Source organism: Cricetulus griseus, chromosome 3 (genome assembly GCF_003668045.3).
Source record: "Cricetulus griseus strain 17A/GY chromosome 3, alternate assembly CriGri-PICRH-1.0, whole genome shotgun sequence".
Taxonomy (NCBI): domain Eukaryota; kingdom Metazoa; phylum Chordata; class Mammalia; order Rodentia; family Cricetidae; genus Cricetulus; species Cricetulus griseus.
Window position 1 is genome coordinate 163,978,305 of NC_048596.1, and position 15,563 is coordinate 163,993,867.

The 15,563-nt window shown below is 39.7% G+C and overlaps 1 protein-coding gene across 2 annotated transcripts in view; it reads right to left on the minus strand.

Moving 5' to 3' along the window:
* Brd7 (bromodomain containing 7) overlaps positions 1–15,563 on the minus strand; it is a 31,981-nt gene that overhangs the window by 6,141 nt on the left and 10,277 nt on the right. For both annotated transcript variants that reach the window (XM_027405532.2, XM_027405531.2), the window contains exons 6-12: positions 14,073–14,183; positions 6,682–6,866; positions 5,795–5,918; positions 5,096–5,171; positions 3,882–3,989; positions 3,003–3,138; positions 367–478 (exon numbers count right to left, since the gene is read on the minus strand). In XM_027405532.2, the coding sequence (XP_027261333.1) occupies positions 367–478; positions 3,003–3,138; positions 3,882–3,989; positions 5,096–5,171; positions 5,795–5,918; positions 6,682–6,866; positions 14,073–14,183 (852 nt within the window). The remainder of the gene's footprint in view (positions 1–366; positions 479–3,002; positions 3,139–3,881; positions 3,990–5,095; positions 5,172–5,794; positions 5,919–6,681; positions 6,867–14,072; positions 14,184–15,563) is intronic.

Below are 15,563 nucleotides of genomic sequence, written 5' to 3' on the forward strand. Positions count from 1 at the left end.
TGGGGGTGATTCCTGTCCGAGGCTCCAAGTGTGGTGCTATTACTGCACAACAAGGAAAAGCACACTTTCCATCCTGCCAGCCAGCTTCTGTCCCACTCAGGAGCAGGACTCCTTTGCATTTCATTAGGCTCCATAGCACCTGCTGACTTCTGAACTACTGAGGTCTTACCAAAATTAGTAGAACATGGCCATGTTCTAGCTCTCTCGGATCTTGGTAGTTTACTAATTCCTTTCTTTTCACTGTCGTCCACCCATGGCAGGTTGTCCTTTCAGGGGAATGGAGTTCAGCTGTCACATTAGTTAATCCCTGGTCTCATAACACTGAATGTCTAGGGGTTCAAAACCATTTATAAACAGCCTGCTTACCACGTCCAAGTCCTGTAGGCTCCTGGAATGTCCTCCTTTTGTTAGAACATCCAGTAAACTATCTGCCATAACATACGGGTAATCTTGGCATGTGGCCAAAAACTCAGAGATGCTGGAAAAAGAGTTGGGAAAATCACTCCTATAGAAATAGTTACAATGGCTTTATCCCTACGACAGCCAACTCTTCCCATTAGATGCCCTTGGTTTGTATAACTATAAAACATTCTGCTTACAAACAACATTGCACCTACATACTTACCAGTGATTAATTTATCATCATGAAAGAACAGACAGACAGACAGACAGACAGACAGACAGACAGACAGACAGACAGACAGACACACACACACACACACACACACACACACACACACACACACACACACACACACACGAAGCCAAATGAAATGTTCCTGAGAATCTTTGAAGAAAACAAAGATGTCAAAGATGGGGCTCAAGTAAGTCTTGGGGCTTCTTGCTATTTCCCCTTAATAATCTTATTCAACTCAGGATTTTCATATGTATTAAAACCTCAAAAATCACACCTTTGTTTGCATAATCAGGTATCACAAGCTTAAAATACTCCAAACTGAAATATCAGCTACTTTCCCCAGTGATGCTCTAAAATCATCCCCTTTTAGTAAACTGCAAGTCTGAAAATCCCGATACCATCCCATCAGTTAAGAATCAGCAACCTACTAATTACTAATCCTCAACACCACAATAGCCGTTTCTCTGTTCTACGGCTCACATCCTGGTTTCTGCCCTTGTAGTCCATGCATTGTATGGGTGCCCAAGTAGTACCTTCAGAATCACAAGTCAGATTGGGTCAGTATTGTGTGTGCCACCAACCAGCTCCTCACCCACTGAGAACACTAAGTCCTCATAGCAATCTCCCTCAGTGACCTTTGTGACTACTGTTTTCCCCTCCACCTGTTCTGGTCCTTACAGCTCTTCCTTGATACTCTTGGCTGGGTCAGGCAAACTCTCAGTTCAGGTCCCTTGCTTAGCTACTTCAGAGCCATGATGCCCTTCTTTCAGAGAGGAGCACTGTCAGTTGGTTCCCTCTCCTGTCACTTTCCCAGCATTACTTCTGCGGGGACCACCCTGTCTTGCTCCAAAGCTCTGTCACTGTCTGAAGGAAGGCATAGTACTGTATGGAATCCTCAGTATCTGGAAGACTGTCTGGCACATAGTGGGCACACACTGCTAATTTGTGGATTGCCTTGATGAGTAATCTAAAACAAAGGTGTCCCACTTTGTGCAGTTTAAGGGTAAGAACTCAGTCTAAAGCCACAGCCAGTCTCTTAATTTAGGGACCCTATCTGGAAACACAACACAAGCACACACGCTAACACGTAAGTGCTCAGAGCTAAATACCCCTACCCCAAATATAAATGAACAAAACCCTAAAGAACAAAACCCCCAAACCAGGAGACTAGTTAATCTACTGGATTAAATTCTTGAACACAATACAATTTAACAAGGCACCAGTGCTAAGCAGAGAAAATTCAGGTTCAATGTCCCATCCTGGGCCATAGTCCTGGTAAACTGGGGCAGTATCTCATTAAACTGACTGAAAAAAAGTACTGAGCATCCTGAAGAGGAATACAGAAGTTACAGACCAACTGAGACATGCAAAAGGAATGGCTAGGAATAACTATAATGGTCTGGTTGGCACATGACAGTCAAGCTGTCCTGCATGTGGGTTCCTTTAGAAATTAAGTCATCATGTCCTTCATGGCTTAGGGAAAGTGTTTTGTGGGTTCTTAAACTCATCAAGTCTGAAACATAACTGACATGTAAAGTTTTATAGCAGAACAGGTTTTGACCTAAGAAGTTCCCAAACTTGAGTATCAGGAACATCTTTAAAAAGGTATTTCTGTAGCCAGCTGGTGGTAGAGCATACCTTTAACTCCAGTACTCAGGAGGCAGAGGCAGGCAGAAATCTGAAGCCAGCCTGGTCTATAGAATGAGTTCCAAGACAGTCAGAGCAACACAGAGAAACCCTGTCTTGAAAAACTAAAAGTCAAACCAAATCAAAATGGTATGTCTGAGATTGGAGAACTGGCTCAGTAGTTAAGAGTGCTTGCTGCGGCTGCTGCAGAGAACCTGGATTTGACCCACTCAGCAGTGGACAACTGTCTATAGTTCCAGTTCCAGAGGATCCCATACCCTCTTCTTTTTTTGAGACAAGGTTTCTCTGTGTAACAGTCCTGGCTGTCTGGAACTCACTCTGTAGGCCAGCTTGGCCTTGAACTCACAGAGATCCACCTGACTTTGCCTTCCCAGTGCTGGGATTAAAGGCGTGCGCCACTACCACCTGGCCTGATAACCTCTTCTAACCAACTATAATACCAGGCTGGTGTATATGTGGTGCACATACATACATGCAGGCAAAACACTCATACACATAATATTGATAATTACTACTACTAATAAATCTACAAAGAAAAGGTATTTCTATTAGAAAATACTACAAAGGCCAGTATCAAGAAGATATATTTGTTCTCTCTAAAAGACTATGGAACACATTTTCTGTCATTTGGGTAACTTTATACATCTAACTACAAATCACACATTGTACATTAATATTAAAGAAAAAAGCATGTTCAGAGTACTAACTGGTAACTTACCTGAAATTGTTTGGAAGGTCAGAGTCTTCCCCATATGTTGAATAGATTAAATCAGAATCATCTTTGCTGATATTGGCAAATGTAGAGTCATAATGTGGGGCGTAAGAACTATAGGGTCCGTAATTCAAGTATAACACTGTTAAAAAATTAAATACTATGGTATTTAAAATTGTTAATATACCTTTTGGTTTTATTAAAAGACAATATTCTCTAACTTTACTGACCTGTATATAAATCTAAGAAACACTCCCAACAGGTACAGTTATCCCTCAGTATACTTGGGGACTGACCGCAGCCCCCAGAGATATATTTGCCTAGAGCTTATACATGTTCTCCATTACACATCAAATCATATTTAGGCAACTTGAAGAATCTTGTGTGATATAAGTAACTGTTATACTGTATTGTTTAAGAGATAAGGATAGTCTGTGTCATTCTGCCCTATTCCTGACTGGTTTGTAAGTTGAATACAGAGGGCCACCTTCACCACAGAGCATCAACATAAATGAGTTTTACCACAAAGGAAGGAGGAAGAAACTCTGCATACTAATAGCCAATTTTTCAGTTTCTTTTGAATCTGATGATGAACTGCTATTGCAAAAATACCATCAAGAAAGCCAGTGAATGAAGCAATGAACAATAATTGCACCTTCTAGCTACGTGTTGGTGGTGCATGCTCTTAATCCTAGCAATCAGGAGGCAGATGCAGGTGGATCTCTGTGAGTTCAAGGCCAGACTGGTCTACAGAGTTCCAGGACATTTAGGGCTGTTAGAGAGAAACCTTGTCTCAAAAAACCAAAAAATATATAAAGAAAGAAAGAAAGAAATTAAACTTTGCACTTTCTTTTCCTAACTCCCTGAAGCAGGTAGGACCCTCACCTGGGGTAACTCTGTTCCTTTTATCTTCTTTGAACCCCTGCAGGGTGTTCACTCCAGACTGCAGTCTTCCGGTTGTCATCCCCAGTCTTACAGGGCAGTAGCCTGGCTCTAGGACAGAAAACCCAGCACAGTGAAAGAGGCACACATGGCAGTGATCCACAGAGATGTTATCAATGCGATATGGAGGAGTTTGGTCAGATTTTATTCTACCCATTTCTAAGCTAATTCAAACTCAGAAAGGTTTGTGGCTTAGACCTGGTCCTCTTCATTATACTCCATTGTTTTGTGGAATTCTCTATTATCATGTTACATTTCATCTAAAAGTAAGATTGTTACTAAAATAGTTCCCTCGACAGACTGCTATGCACCTATAACCTAACAGTAAGAAAACTGAGCTTTTTGAGATAGGATCTCATGTAGCCCAGGCTGGCCTTGAACTTGCCTTGGAGCCAAGGATGACCTTAAATTCTTGATTTTCTGTCTCCACATTTCATGTGCTGGAATTAGAGACATTTGCCACCACACCTAGTTTCTACAGTGCTGGGCATGGTTTTGCTCATGCCAGGCAAGTGGTCTATCAACTGAGTTAGTCCTATTACTGGTCACTGAATGTAGGCTCACCTGTTAGTCTCCAAACGCATCAAGCTCTTTGTTTCCAGGTTTCTTGCCAGGAGTACTCAATTCCTGGCAAACATCTCTTTCTGTGATGTTTCATGTGTTCTTACTACCTTACTCTCCAGGGTGTTAGGGTAAGGGACTCATCTTATTTGCTCCCTTTGTACAACACCTTGTTTAATTTATATTGAGCTCCAAAGACTATGACATTACTTCCTAAACGTAAGAATTCTGTTATTACCCATTTCTACATTCCTACTATGTTTCTCACGGTATGAAAATACATTATTTATTAAACAAATTAACATAAGTAGGAGCAGAAGCTAAGCTAGCTGTCCATGAAACACATAGCACCCAGACAAGTTCTTAGTGGCTAATAGCTGGATTTATCACTGCATGCTCCAACTACCCATTCTACCTCAGTAGCTCAGAATCAGTGGAACCAAGAACTATGGACAGAACCCTCTCAAACTATGTACCCAAGTAATATGTCCCTTTTCCTTCGAGCTGTTTAGCAGATACTGTCAGACTAACACATGAGCTTACTGTCCTTAGCAAATAGTACCAGGCTCACACAGAGTCTTAAACTGTGATCCTACCTCCCACAATGGGCTCAACAGGATGGAGAAGTCCCAATGTTGTTGTTCCATCTGGTTTTCTTCTTTCAAATTCACACTGAAATAACCGAAGTTATCAGGTGGAATAAAGTTTAACACATTCTATATATATAGTAAATAAAGTTTAACACATTCTATATATATAGTACATAGCCATCAAATGAACATCATGGGCTATCATTAAATTCAGAATACTGACTTTCATAGCCATCTGTGTCTACAGGTACTGATGGGCTAGAGAAATGGAGGATAAAGAAAGCTAATTTGAAAAACTGTGTGGGCCATTAGTTCTCCCAAACTATAAAAACAACAACAACAACAAAAACAAAACTATCAAAACTACCACAGACTCACAGACTGCTGGGGGCTGACATAAGGGAGGGGGCAGGAAATGTACCCAAAGTCATGTATAACTTTACTTGGTTATAAAACCAATGTAATCAATAGGTAAGTTCAAAAGATCAGAATGTAAGTTGTCAAAGTCTGCTGCCAGACACGGTAGTGCCCACCTGCAGTTCCAGCATTCTGAGAGGCCGAGACAGTAAGATCATGACTTCAAGGCCAGCCTGGGCTACATAGTGATACCCTATCTCAAAAAAACAAAATAGTGTATGTTATTTTCTCTCTCTTGCTCTCTTTGAAAAAAAACCCCAGCAATAGGGAACAGGGTAGTCATATCACCTGACTGTTTGCCGGCCGCCTCGTCAGCTTGCCCCCTGACTCCTGGACAACGCGCTCAATCTGCTCATGCTCCCTTTCTGAGTTGCCGCTTCTCCATTTGTCATCAAGAACATCTTTGTCTTTCCTAAGACACATATTAACAAAGTTAAAAAGTGTCTAAATAAGTAAGATGAAAATACTAAAAGGCACCCCAATGTTGAAATAATAAGTGAACACACTTGTCCTACAGTAACTAAAACATCACTCCCCAGCAACCTGGCAAAGGGCTCTAGTGTTACTTGTATTACACATTTTCCCTCCTGGGTAGTCATGAAAATACATTTTAATTCAAATATTATTTTGAAGAGGAACTATACAATTTAAATTTTCTTTGCATTGTGACAGCAGAAACCCCAACTGTTAATTCTAATTTTCTGTATAGGTGGCAGTGAGGTGCTGGTTAATCAGTAGTATAAGTGGGTTGCACAGGCGACTGTCCAGCCATGCCAGAAGCCTGCCCAGACACTGGAAAACATGTACACACCTCAGTGCCAGCCCATGTACTTAGAAATCCCTAAATTTTTATGGAATGAAGTTATATAATACACTACATTATAGCTATATAATAGTTCTATTGAAACAAACTCCCCTGACACTGTAACTCCTTAATTTGCTGTCTTAGAACTAATAAAAATATCTATTTGGAACTGTTCTGTGAGCTGTTTGGTCAATTTTCCACAGTGCTCTGTATGACAAGAGGGAAATCAGACTATTAAAACAGATTTTATGTCAAGAAAGGCAGCGCTGATACATGGGGACTTGGTTTGTCCAAGTCAAATTTGAATCAATATTCCTGTCTTGCTTAAAAACAAAAACAAGTACAACCTTCATATTCCAAAATGCATTACTTTTTATTGTCCTTAGTGGGGCTTCTGAAGGCTTGCGTTTCAGCATCTCCAGAGTCTTCCCTCTCTCGTTGCCAGCAGCCACTGTCCTCCCCACTCTGAGAGGCATCTGTTCTATCTTTCTGCTTCCGAGTTTTCTGCAAGTCCGCCATGAAGTCTATACTCTGCTTCAGGCTCTGAATTCTCTCCTAAAAGTATTAAAAAATACTGTATGGCTGTAACTGAGCAATGCATTTTCTGCCATGAGAGCCTACACTTAATAAGGAGGGACGAAAAGCAGGTGTAAGTACACCAAAGAAACTAGGAGTTAAACTCCACTTAACTCAGACCTTTTATTAATTTCCAAAGTAAGCAGAGGCTTTACAACGATACCGTATCATGAAAAAGTCAGGAGTGGACGAAGTGTGAACAGGGACTGAGAATTAAGATAGGCTTATCTCAGATTAAGAATGACTGAGGATTTAAAATCTAGAACACCCAAAGGATCTTTATAATCCAGAATCCTACAGTGATCACCAGGATTAGCATTTTGTTGTGTGTGAAAACATGCACTAGGGGAAAACCAGTGGTTGCTAGCATACTTTCTTTTTCACAGTGCATAATGTTCTTGCTAAACAGAAAAAAACATGGCTATTCTGTGAAGAATATGCTCCATTTTCCACTGCAATGATATGCTTTAGGGGTTTGAGGTTTCTGGGTATATTTTAAAGAGAACAAATTTGTTCCTACAGATTACTCTGCCTTTTAACACTGAGAGTTCCAGTAGATAAACAACCTCCTGAGCACTGCACTGTAGCAGCATGGAAAGCTTTTGTTGCAGTAAGACTGGAAAGGACTGGAAGTCAAATAACTGATACGAGTGATTCCCTAAGGCCAAAGAAATAATGCCTGCCCTCCAGTCCTTTTCATTGTGCTATGGGTGGTGTAGACGACAATACCTAAAAGCATGACTCCTGTTGTTTTGACTGAACATTTTTGTGTTTTTGAGACAAGGTCTCAGACAGTTGAGGGAGGTCCCAAACTCATCATGTAGCTGAAGATGATCTTGATGCTCCTGCCTCCCTCACCTTTCCCTTTAAGCAGCACATACTAGAAACTGAACCTAGGGCTTTGTGTATGCTTTGTAAAATACTCAGCCCATTGAGCTGTCTTCAGCCCTTACTTGGCCTTTTCGGTAGTTTGAATAAAAATGACCCCCAAAGGCCCATTGGGAGGTAATGGCCTTGTGGAAGGAAGTGTGTCACTAGAGGTTGTCTTTGAGGTCTCAGATGCTCAAGCCAGCCCAGTGTAGCAGTCTCTTCCTGCTGCCTGTAGTTCCAGATATAGAATTCTCAGCTCCATGCCTGCCTGTGTGCCACCATGCTTCACACCACGATGGTAATAGATTAAGCCTCTGAACTGTAAGCCAGTCCCATTAATGTTTTCTGTGATAAGAGTTACTGTGGTCATGGTGTCTCTCTACAGCACAGAAACCCTAAGACATAAGTTGGTACTCGGGACTGGGGTCCTACTGTGATAGGTCTGACCATGCTTCTGTTTGGAGAAATGTGGATTTTTTGATTAGAAAAGCAATTAAAGACAGGTATGGTGACGCACACCTCTAATCCCAGCACTGGGCAGGCAGATCTCTGAGTTTGAGACTAGCCTGGTCTACAAATCGAGTCCCAAGACAGCCAGGGCTACACAGAAAAACCATGTCTCGAAACAAACAAACAAAAAAGCAAAGCAGTTTAGGTGGAGCTTAACGGGCTATTCTAATAGGAACAAAGAACACAGTGGTGCTGAGGGTGACTTGAACTGAGGGAGACTGGCTCATGAGGTCTCAGAGAAGAATATTTGTATGTGGCCTGGAGATCATTTAAATAGTATTTTTTGGCTAAGAATATGGCTGTTTTTTGCCCTTATCTAACAAGTCTGCCTGAGGCTAAATCATAGTCTTTTGGATTAATGGCATTGGCAGAGGAAATTTCAAAACAGTGTAGTACTGACTGTCATGTGGTTATTAGTGTTCACTCTTCTGAAGATTTATAATGAAAAGGAGCAAGCTGAGCAAAAAAAAAAAAAAAAAAAAAAAAGTACAGTTTAAGGAGAAAAGGGACACTGGAAAATGGAATGAAGCTAAATCCTGTATTCAAGGAGACAAACAGATTAAAAGAAAATCCTGATGTTAAGAGGAATAAAGGGAGTGGTAACTTTAGGGCAAGATCCCACCCAGCTAAACTTCCAACCTTATAGTTTAGGGCCAGGGGTGGTGGTACATGCCTTTAATCCCAGTACTCAGAAGAAGAAGCTGGAGGATCTGAGTTTGAGGCCAGCCTGATCTACAGAGAAAGTTCCAGGACAGCCAAGCTTAGTGAAGGAAACCATCAAAAACAGAAAGCTGATGAAAATCTAATTGAACAAGGGGGCCATAGTTCAGCCCTAGCAAGCAGCAGAACTTGGCAGCTTTAGCAACATGGTTCAGGCTTTAGACTCAAGGATAGAAGAAAGGGGTTATAGAATCTCCCTCACTGAAGCCAGGCACATATCAGGGGCACCCCTGCACAGAGACCTAGAGGCCACTCTGTGAAGTTGTGAGGTTAAGTCTTGATTGTCTTGGAGACGCCAAAGGTGAGGGATACCTGCTGAGGAGAGCTGCTAACAGGGAGCTGTTAGCATAACCAGCCCAAGAAAAAGAAATGTGTTGTAGTCAACAAAGCTGAAAGTAGTTGGAGATCTGAAGAGAGTTCTGACATCACACATGGAGGTACAGAGTTTGGAGTTTGCCAGACTGGCTTTCTGTCTTGCTTTGGTCCAGTAGTTCCTCATTATGTTTCCTTTCCTCCTTTTTGGACCGGTAATGTATGTTGGAAGTATGTGATGTTTTTACATTTTGATTTTACAGGGGATTGTAGTTAAGAGATTGCATGAATCTCAGAAGAGACTTTGGACTTTTAATAAGTTTCAGACTGTTATAGACTATGGGGATTTTTGAAGTCGGACAAATGCATTTTGCATTAAATTATGGCTACAAGCCTATGGGGAGCAGGGAGTAGAATGTGGTTTAAATAAAATGACCCCATAGAGGGTACCACTATTGGTAGGTATGGCCCTGTTAGAGGAAATGGGTCAGGGGAGGTGGGCTTTGAGGTCTCAGATGCTCAATCCACACCCAGCGTAGCAGTCTCTTCCTGCTGCCTGTAGTTCCAGATGTTCAGCTCCTTCTCCAGTACCATACATGCTTACATACCACCATGCTTACCACCACAATGATAGTGGACTAAACCTCTGAACTGTAAGCCAGCGCCAATTAATGCTTTCCTTTGTAAGAGTTGCTGTAGTCATGGTGTCTCTCCACAGCATTAGAAACCCTAATTAAGACAGCTTTCAAAGTAATTGAAAAACTATAAAATGATGTATCAGATTATAAATAAGTGAAGATTCAATAGAGGCTAAATACAAACTTGTCCCCTATCTTCCAGAGAGCAGCGGTGCCAGTGGTTATCATTTCAACTCTTTCTTCTGACTATGGTATACTTTTAGCAAATATATACTTAATATTTGGTAAACAAGTTAATAAATTATTTATTAGTAAACTATAAGCATTTGTCCTACATATTGTTATAGTCTTTAGAATGCTTTCTAATAATTACAATATATAATAGTTATTTAACTCAAAATATATGAGTAGACATTTAGACTCAAATTTCCACTAAACACTGTTTATAAACCTCTCTAGGATCCTCTTATTTATTCTTTCAGGGCAAATTACTACAGTAGAGGGTGAAGGATACTTACTGCCAAACTTTCTCCCAGGAAGATTTAATCAGTTTGCACTAGTATTCGACAGCTTCTCTGTATCAGTGCCAAACTGAACAGAATTATTAAAACAAAAACAAAAATCCCACTCAGTATACTTTTTAAAAATGTGCTAGTTTACTCCATACTTCTGAATAGTAGTGAATTTGGATATTCTTTGTATACATCAGGTCATGTCTATCTGTGGATCTGTAGTACAGACAATAGGCTGACACTGTAGCCACTGAATAGATTACAAAATTCCCAGTAATTTTTAAATTTCCATTCCATTATTTCGTAAAGCACAAACCATAACAAAAACACTTAGGGATATTGTTAAACGTAATGTGCATAATACTAAAGTACAAAAAAATTCTAAATTTGTAAATGTCACAGAAAAAACTTGTTTACTTTGAAAGTAATGCATTTTTTTCTTTTGTAATTCACGTCTCCACATAAGCATGCTGTTTAACATAGCCTCTTTCTCTTCCAAGATAAGTCTCACTAAATCCTGGACTCAAGACCGGTTTGCCTGAGTCCCAACACTTGATGAAATGCTTTCCTCTGTCCCAGACAACTCTGAGCTAAGCACCAAGCCTACCCACAGGAGGAATGCTGAGAAAGGCTGCACATCCAGTCAGCCAGCTGCTGTGCAACATTAGGACTAGACACATCATTAATCTGATTCCAGGGCCACTGCATTACAAATACTGCTAGAATGTAGCACTCTACTCCAGTATTTATGATGACCTTTCCTTTGCTTTCTTTGCTGTTTTAAGAGACAAGAACCTCATTGTGTAGCCCATGATGGCCCCAATCCTCCTACTTTCATCTCCCAAGTGTTGAGATATCTCCATTCCTGGCGATCAGTTCTTTTTAAAAATAACACATGTACTAATACTGGGTGTAATGGAAAAAATGACAACTCTTACTATTTTTTCACTGACTACTTATTAAGATCTGCCTCTGAAAAGACACCATTCATGGGAAGGCGTGTGGACTTTCTTGGAAGTGTATATTACTAGACTAAGTAGTGTTAACTCAGAAAGTTTAAATTTAAAGATTTATAAATCACTGTTGTAAGGATCCCTTCCCTCTAGAGTGGAAGTCAAAAAGGAGGCTAGAACACAGGAGGGTTACAGCTCCAAGACATCTTTAAAAAGCAAGACAAAGAGAGAAGGGAAAGGAGACAAGCTAATCTTTCTGTTCCCAGTAAACTGTAGAAGACACTAAAATCTTTTGCTTGCTATGCTTATTACAGTATTTAGAGAAAATAGCAGCAAATCAGGATTAAAAAGAACAAAATACCACTAGACTTTTTCTTGGAAATCCATTATTTCCATGTGGTGGTGGCACATATCTTTAATCTCAGCACTTAGGAGGCAGAGACAGAGGCAGGCAGATCTCTGTGAGTTCAAAGCCACCCTGGTCTACACAGCAAGTTCCAGGACAGCCAGAACTACATAGTGAGACACTGTCACAAAATAAAAAGAAACAACAAAACATACACTTGCACCCCTCCCCCCACTCTCATATTTATTTTGGAGTGAATAAAGACTGCATTTACTCAATGTACTTTTACAACAAGCAGGTCTGGGTTTTCAAAAGTGGAATAGCTTTATTCTAAACTCTGAGTCTTTCTGCAAGAAACAAACATTTTACATTCTCCTTTACAAATTTTGCTAAACATAGGTGAGTGGGAACTGATGTTGTCTAAATATTAGGAATGCAAAAATAATCACCAATTCAAACATCTTCCTTTTCCTAGGTAAGCTGATCCAAGAATTTCTCAGAGCCAAGCATACAGACACCTGTACACCAAAGCTTTCTTCTGTTGTAGAAATTTAATACAGGTGATCACCAGACCAATTCAGAAAACCTAAGCGAATATATGTGTCTAATTTCCGCCACCCTTTACTTGCCCCAAACTGTGGCTTCAGCTCTTCATTCTGATCATTTCTCCTTCTAAATGTGTCTGTGTCATAATGAAACTCAGTTCTTCTATGTATAATCCTTCCCACCTCTGGCTATTTTTTCCAGTCTCTTCCCTATTTTAGCTCTGGAATTGGGAAAGTCATGCTAGAAGTCACTTTGGAGACCACAGATTAAGACCCCCCCTTTTTTTAAATGGGTGAAACTCACATACTTTGTTGCCATAATCTCTGTGCAGCAGTTTAAGCTCTTTCCTCCAGCTGGATGATGGCTTACATCTTTATTATGTATTGATTAAGAAGGGACTGTTCTTGCACAAAGTTGCTTTAAAATTTCCAAGTTATTTCTCATTTGTCTATTTTGTTTCTTTTTTTAAAAAAACTTTTTAAAAAGATTTATTTATCTATTATGTATACAGTGTTCTGCCTGCATGCCAGAAGAGTGCACCAGATCTCATTACAGAGGTTATGAGCCACCATGTGGTTGCTGGGAATTGAACTCAGGACCTCGATCTCCCAAAGAGCAGTCAGTGCTCTTAACCGCTGAGCCATCTCTCCAGTCACTATTTTGTTTCTTACCACTACAAGCCTGAGGAAGTGCAGGGCTGATCAGAACACTAGATTCTATCACTAAAGGAAACAGCTCTTTTTTCCTAAAAGGTCTCATACTTCATCCAATTTTATTCTGAAATTCAGGCTGCTGTTTGTTCCACAGCAAAATAAGTCTATTAGGAGCCTTTAGGGAAATAATTACAAGGAAGGGCTGGGGATGTAACTCAGTTGATAGGAATGTTTGCCTACACATGCACAAAGCCTCAGGTTTGAATTCCAACACTGAATAAAACTGGGAGTGGAGGTAGGATGACTATCATCCTTGACTAAATGGTCCATTAAAGGCTAGCCTTGGCTACATGAAACCTTGTCTTTAAAAAAAAAAAGGGGGGGAGGACTTGTGAAATGTCTCAGAAGATTAGGCACTTGTCACCAAGCTTGACAACCTGAGTTTAATCTTCAGGATCCACATATCAGGAGAGAACTGACTCCTTACAAGTTGTTCTCTGACTTATACACACATGCTGTGGCAAGGGGGTGAGCAAGTGCATGTGTGCACACACACAAATACATAAACACAATAATGTAACCTTTAAAAAAGAAATGATTGGCCATGCAGTCATGGCGCACACCTTTAATCCCAGCAGTCAAAGAGAGGCAGATCTGAGTTTGAGGCCAGTCTGGTCTACAGAGTGAGTTCCAGGACAGTCAGGGCTACACAGAGAAACCCTGTCCAAAAAAAAAAAAAAAAGAAAAAAGAAAAAAAGAAAAAAGAAATGACTATATGTGAGCATCTTCCTATCTTTTTTCTTTTTTTAAAAAAAGATTTTCATTTATTTATTATGTATACAACATTCTGCTTCCATGTATATCTGCACATCAGAAGAGGGCACCAGATCTCATAAGGGATGGTTGTGAGCCACCATGTGGTTGCTGGGAATTGAACTCAGGACCTCTGGAAGAGCAGTTGGTGCTCTTAACCTGAGCCATCTCTCCAGCCCTCTTCCTATCTTTTCTTGATAGAACTTTTCTCCTAAGTTCTTACTACTTTAATATAATTTGCCAATGAGGAAAGTATCACGTTAGGGAAGATATAGACTTTATAGTAGTCATTAATTTGTGATAGTTTCTTACCTGACTAAGAATTTTCATCCCTGAGTGTAATAGCTTCTTTGCAGCTTTATAATAAATGGTCTCTGGCTTGTTATAAATCATTGCATTAGTACACATTAGCTTGAAGTTATCCTACAAAGAGAATATCAAGACGAAAAATGTGTTAGATTAAAACTCTTAAATCTTTGTCTGAAATCATAGAGGCCCTATAAAAATTTGAAAAACAAAACATCTTTTTCTGTCACTATTTATTAAATAACAGTAACAATTTAGGACCAACAAAAAAAATACTTGTTAATTTGTTTCTATATTTTTAAGCTCTTTAGTATCTACGCATTAACTTTAAATCTAGAATATAAACTTGTTTTTTTTTTCAGTACAGTCATACACAAAACAATTATGGAGACCTCTCAGCATCTTATGTGAGGTATAGAGGAATGCAAGTGAGGCAAGACATTAGACTGTTATGTATGGGCCAGAAACAACCATGTGGCTATAGTTGACAAGAGAATAAATGACAGATATGAATTGGCAGGAGATCACTTTAATCATTCCATGTCTTGTCTATTAAAGTTTTTTTTTTTTTTTTTTTTTTTTTTGTGTGTGTGTGTGTGTGTGTGTGTATGTGTGTGGTGTTGGGGCTTAAACCTAGGAAGAACCAGCTGTATCACCAGCCCAAGGTCACTTTCAGATTCCTTAAATTTTAGCTATCATGTGGTAAGTTGTCACTACTGTACTTTGTGTGATAGCACTTGGCCACTCAAAAAGCTGAATTGTTTTGCATACTTTTCTTCCTGTGGAAAATCTAGAAGGCTAAGATACCCATTTCAAGTGCTGAAAAGCTTTAACTTACTTAAACATACTCAGGGGACAAACTTGTATTCTCTCCTGTGACCATAAGAGAAAGATCAACAACAAACCAAGCCCAAACCAAAACCAAGTTTTACAACTGTAAAACTCTCTTCTCCTCAGTAATAAAGTCTGAAATAAAGTTTCAGACTAATTTTCACTAGATGAAAATATGTCAGAAAAAAAAGTCCATTTAAGTAAGATAGTGGAATTCAGGTTTTCCATGTAAGTCAATTATTACTTATATTTTCAAACTAAAACTAAAGAGAATTAGATGCTACTAGTCTATATGAATTCTAGCCGATTAATATGTGAATTAAAAAAGAAAAAGACTAAGTAAAAACGTTTACTATTCCATTTCCTTCTGCAACTGATTAGTGTGTCCACCTTTTAGGTTAGTTGAACACTACCATGTGGGGGCCCTCCTCCCCCTCAAAAGGGTAAATTACTAAAGCCAAGTTAAGTGTGTGTATGGTCTAATACAAACTTTAATCACATAAGGCTAATTTACAAGATTAATATGAAAGCACATCCCTGAAATCAACATATACTCAGACTATTTGAAGAGGAAAAAAACCCTAAAATGAGAAACATATATGCTGTCCTGGCAGTTCCTAGACTGTTTTGAGGTCAGTGTGTGTAGACCAGAGGTAGATGCAGTGT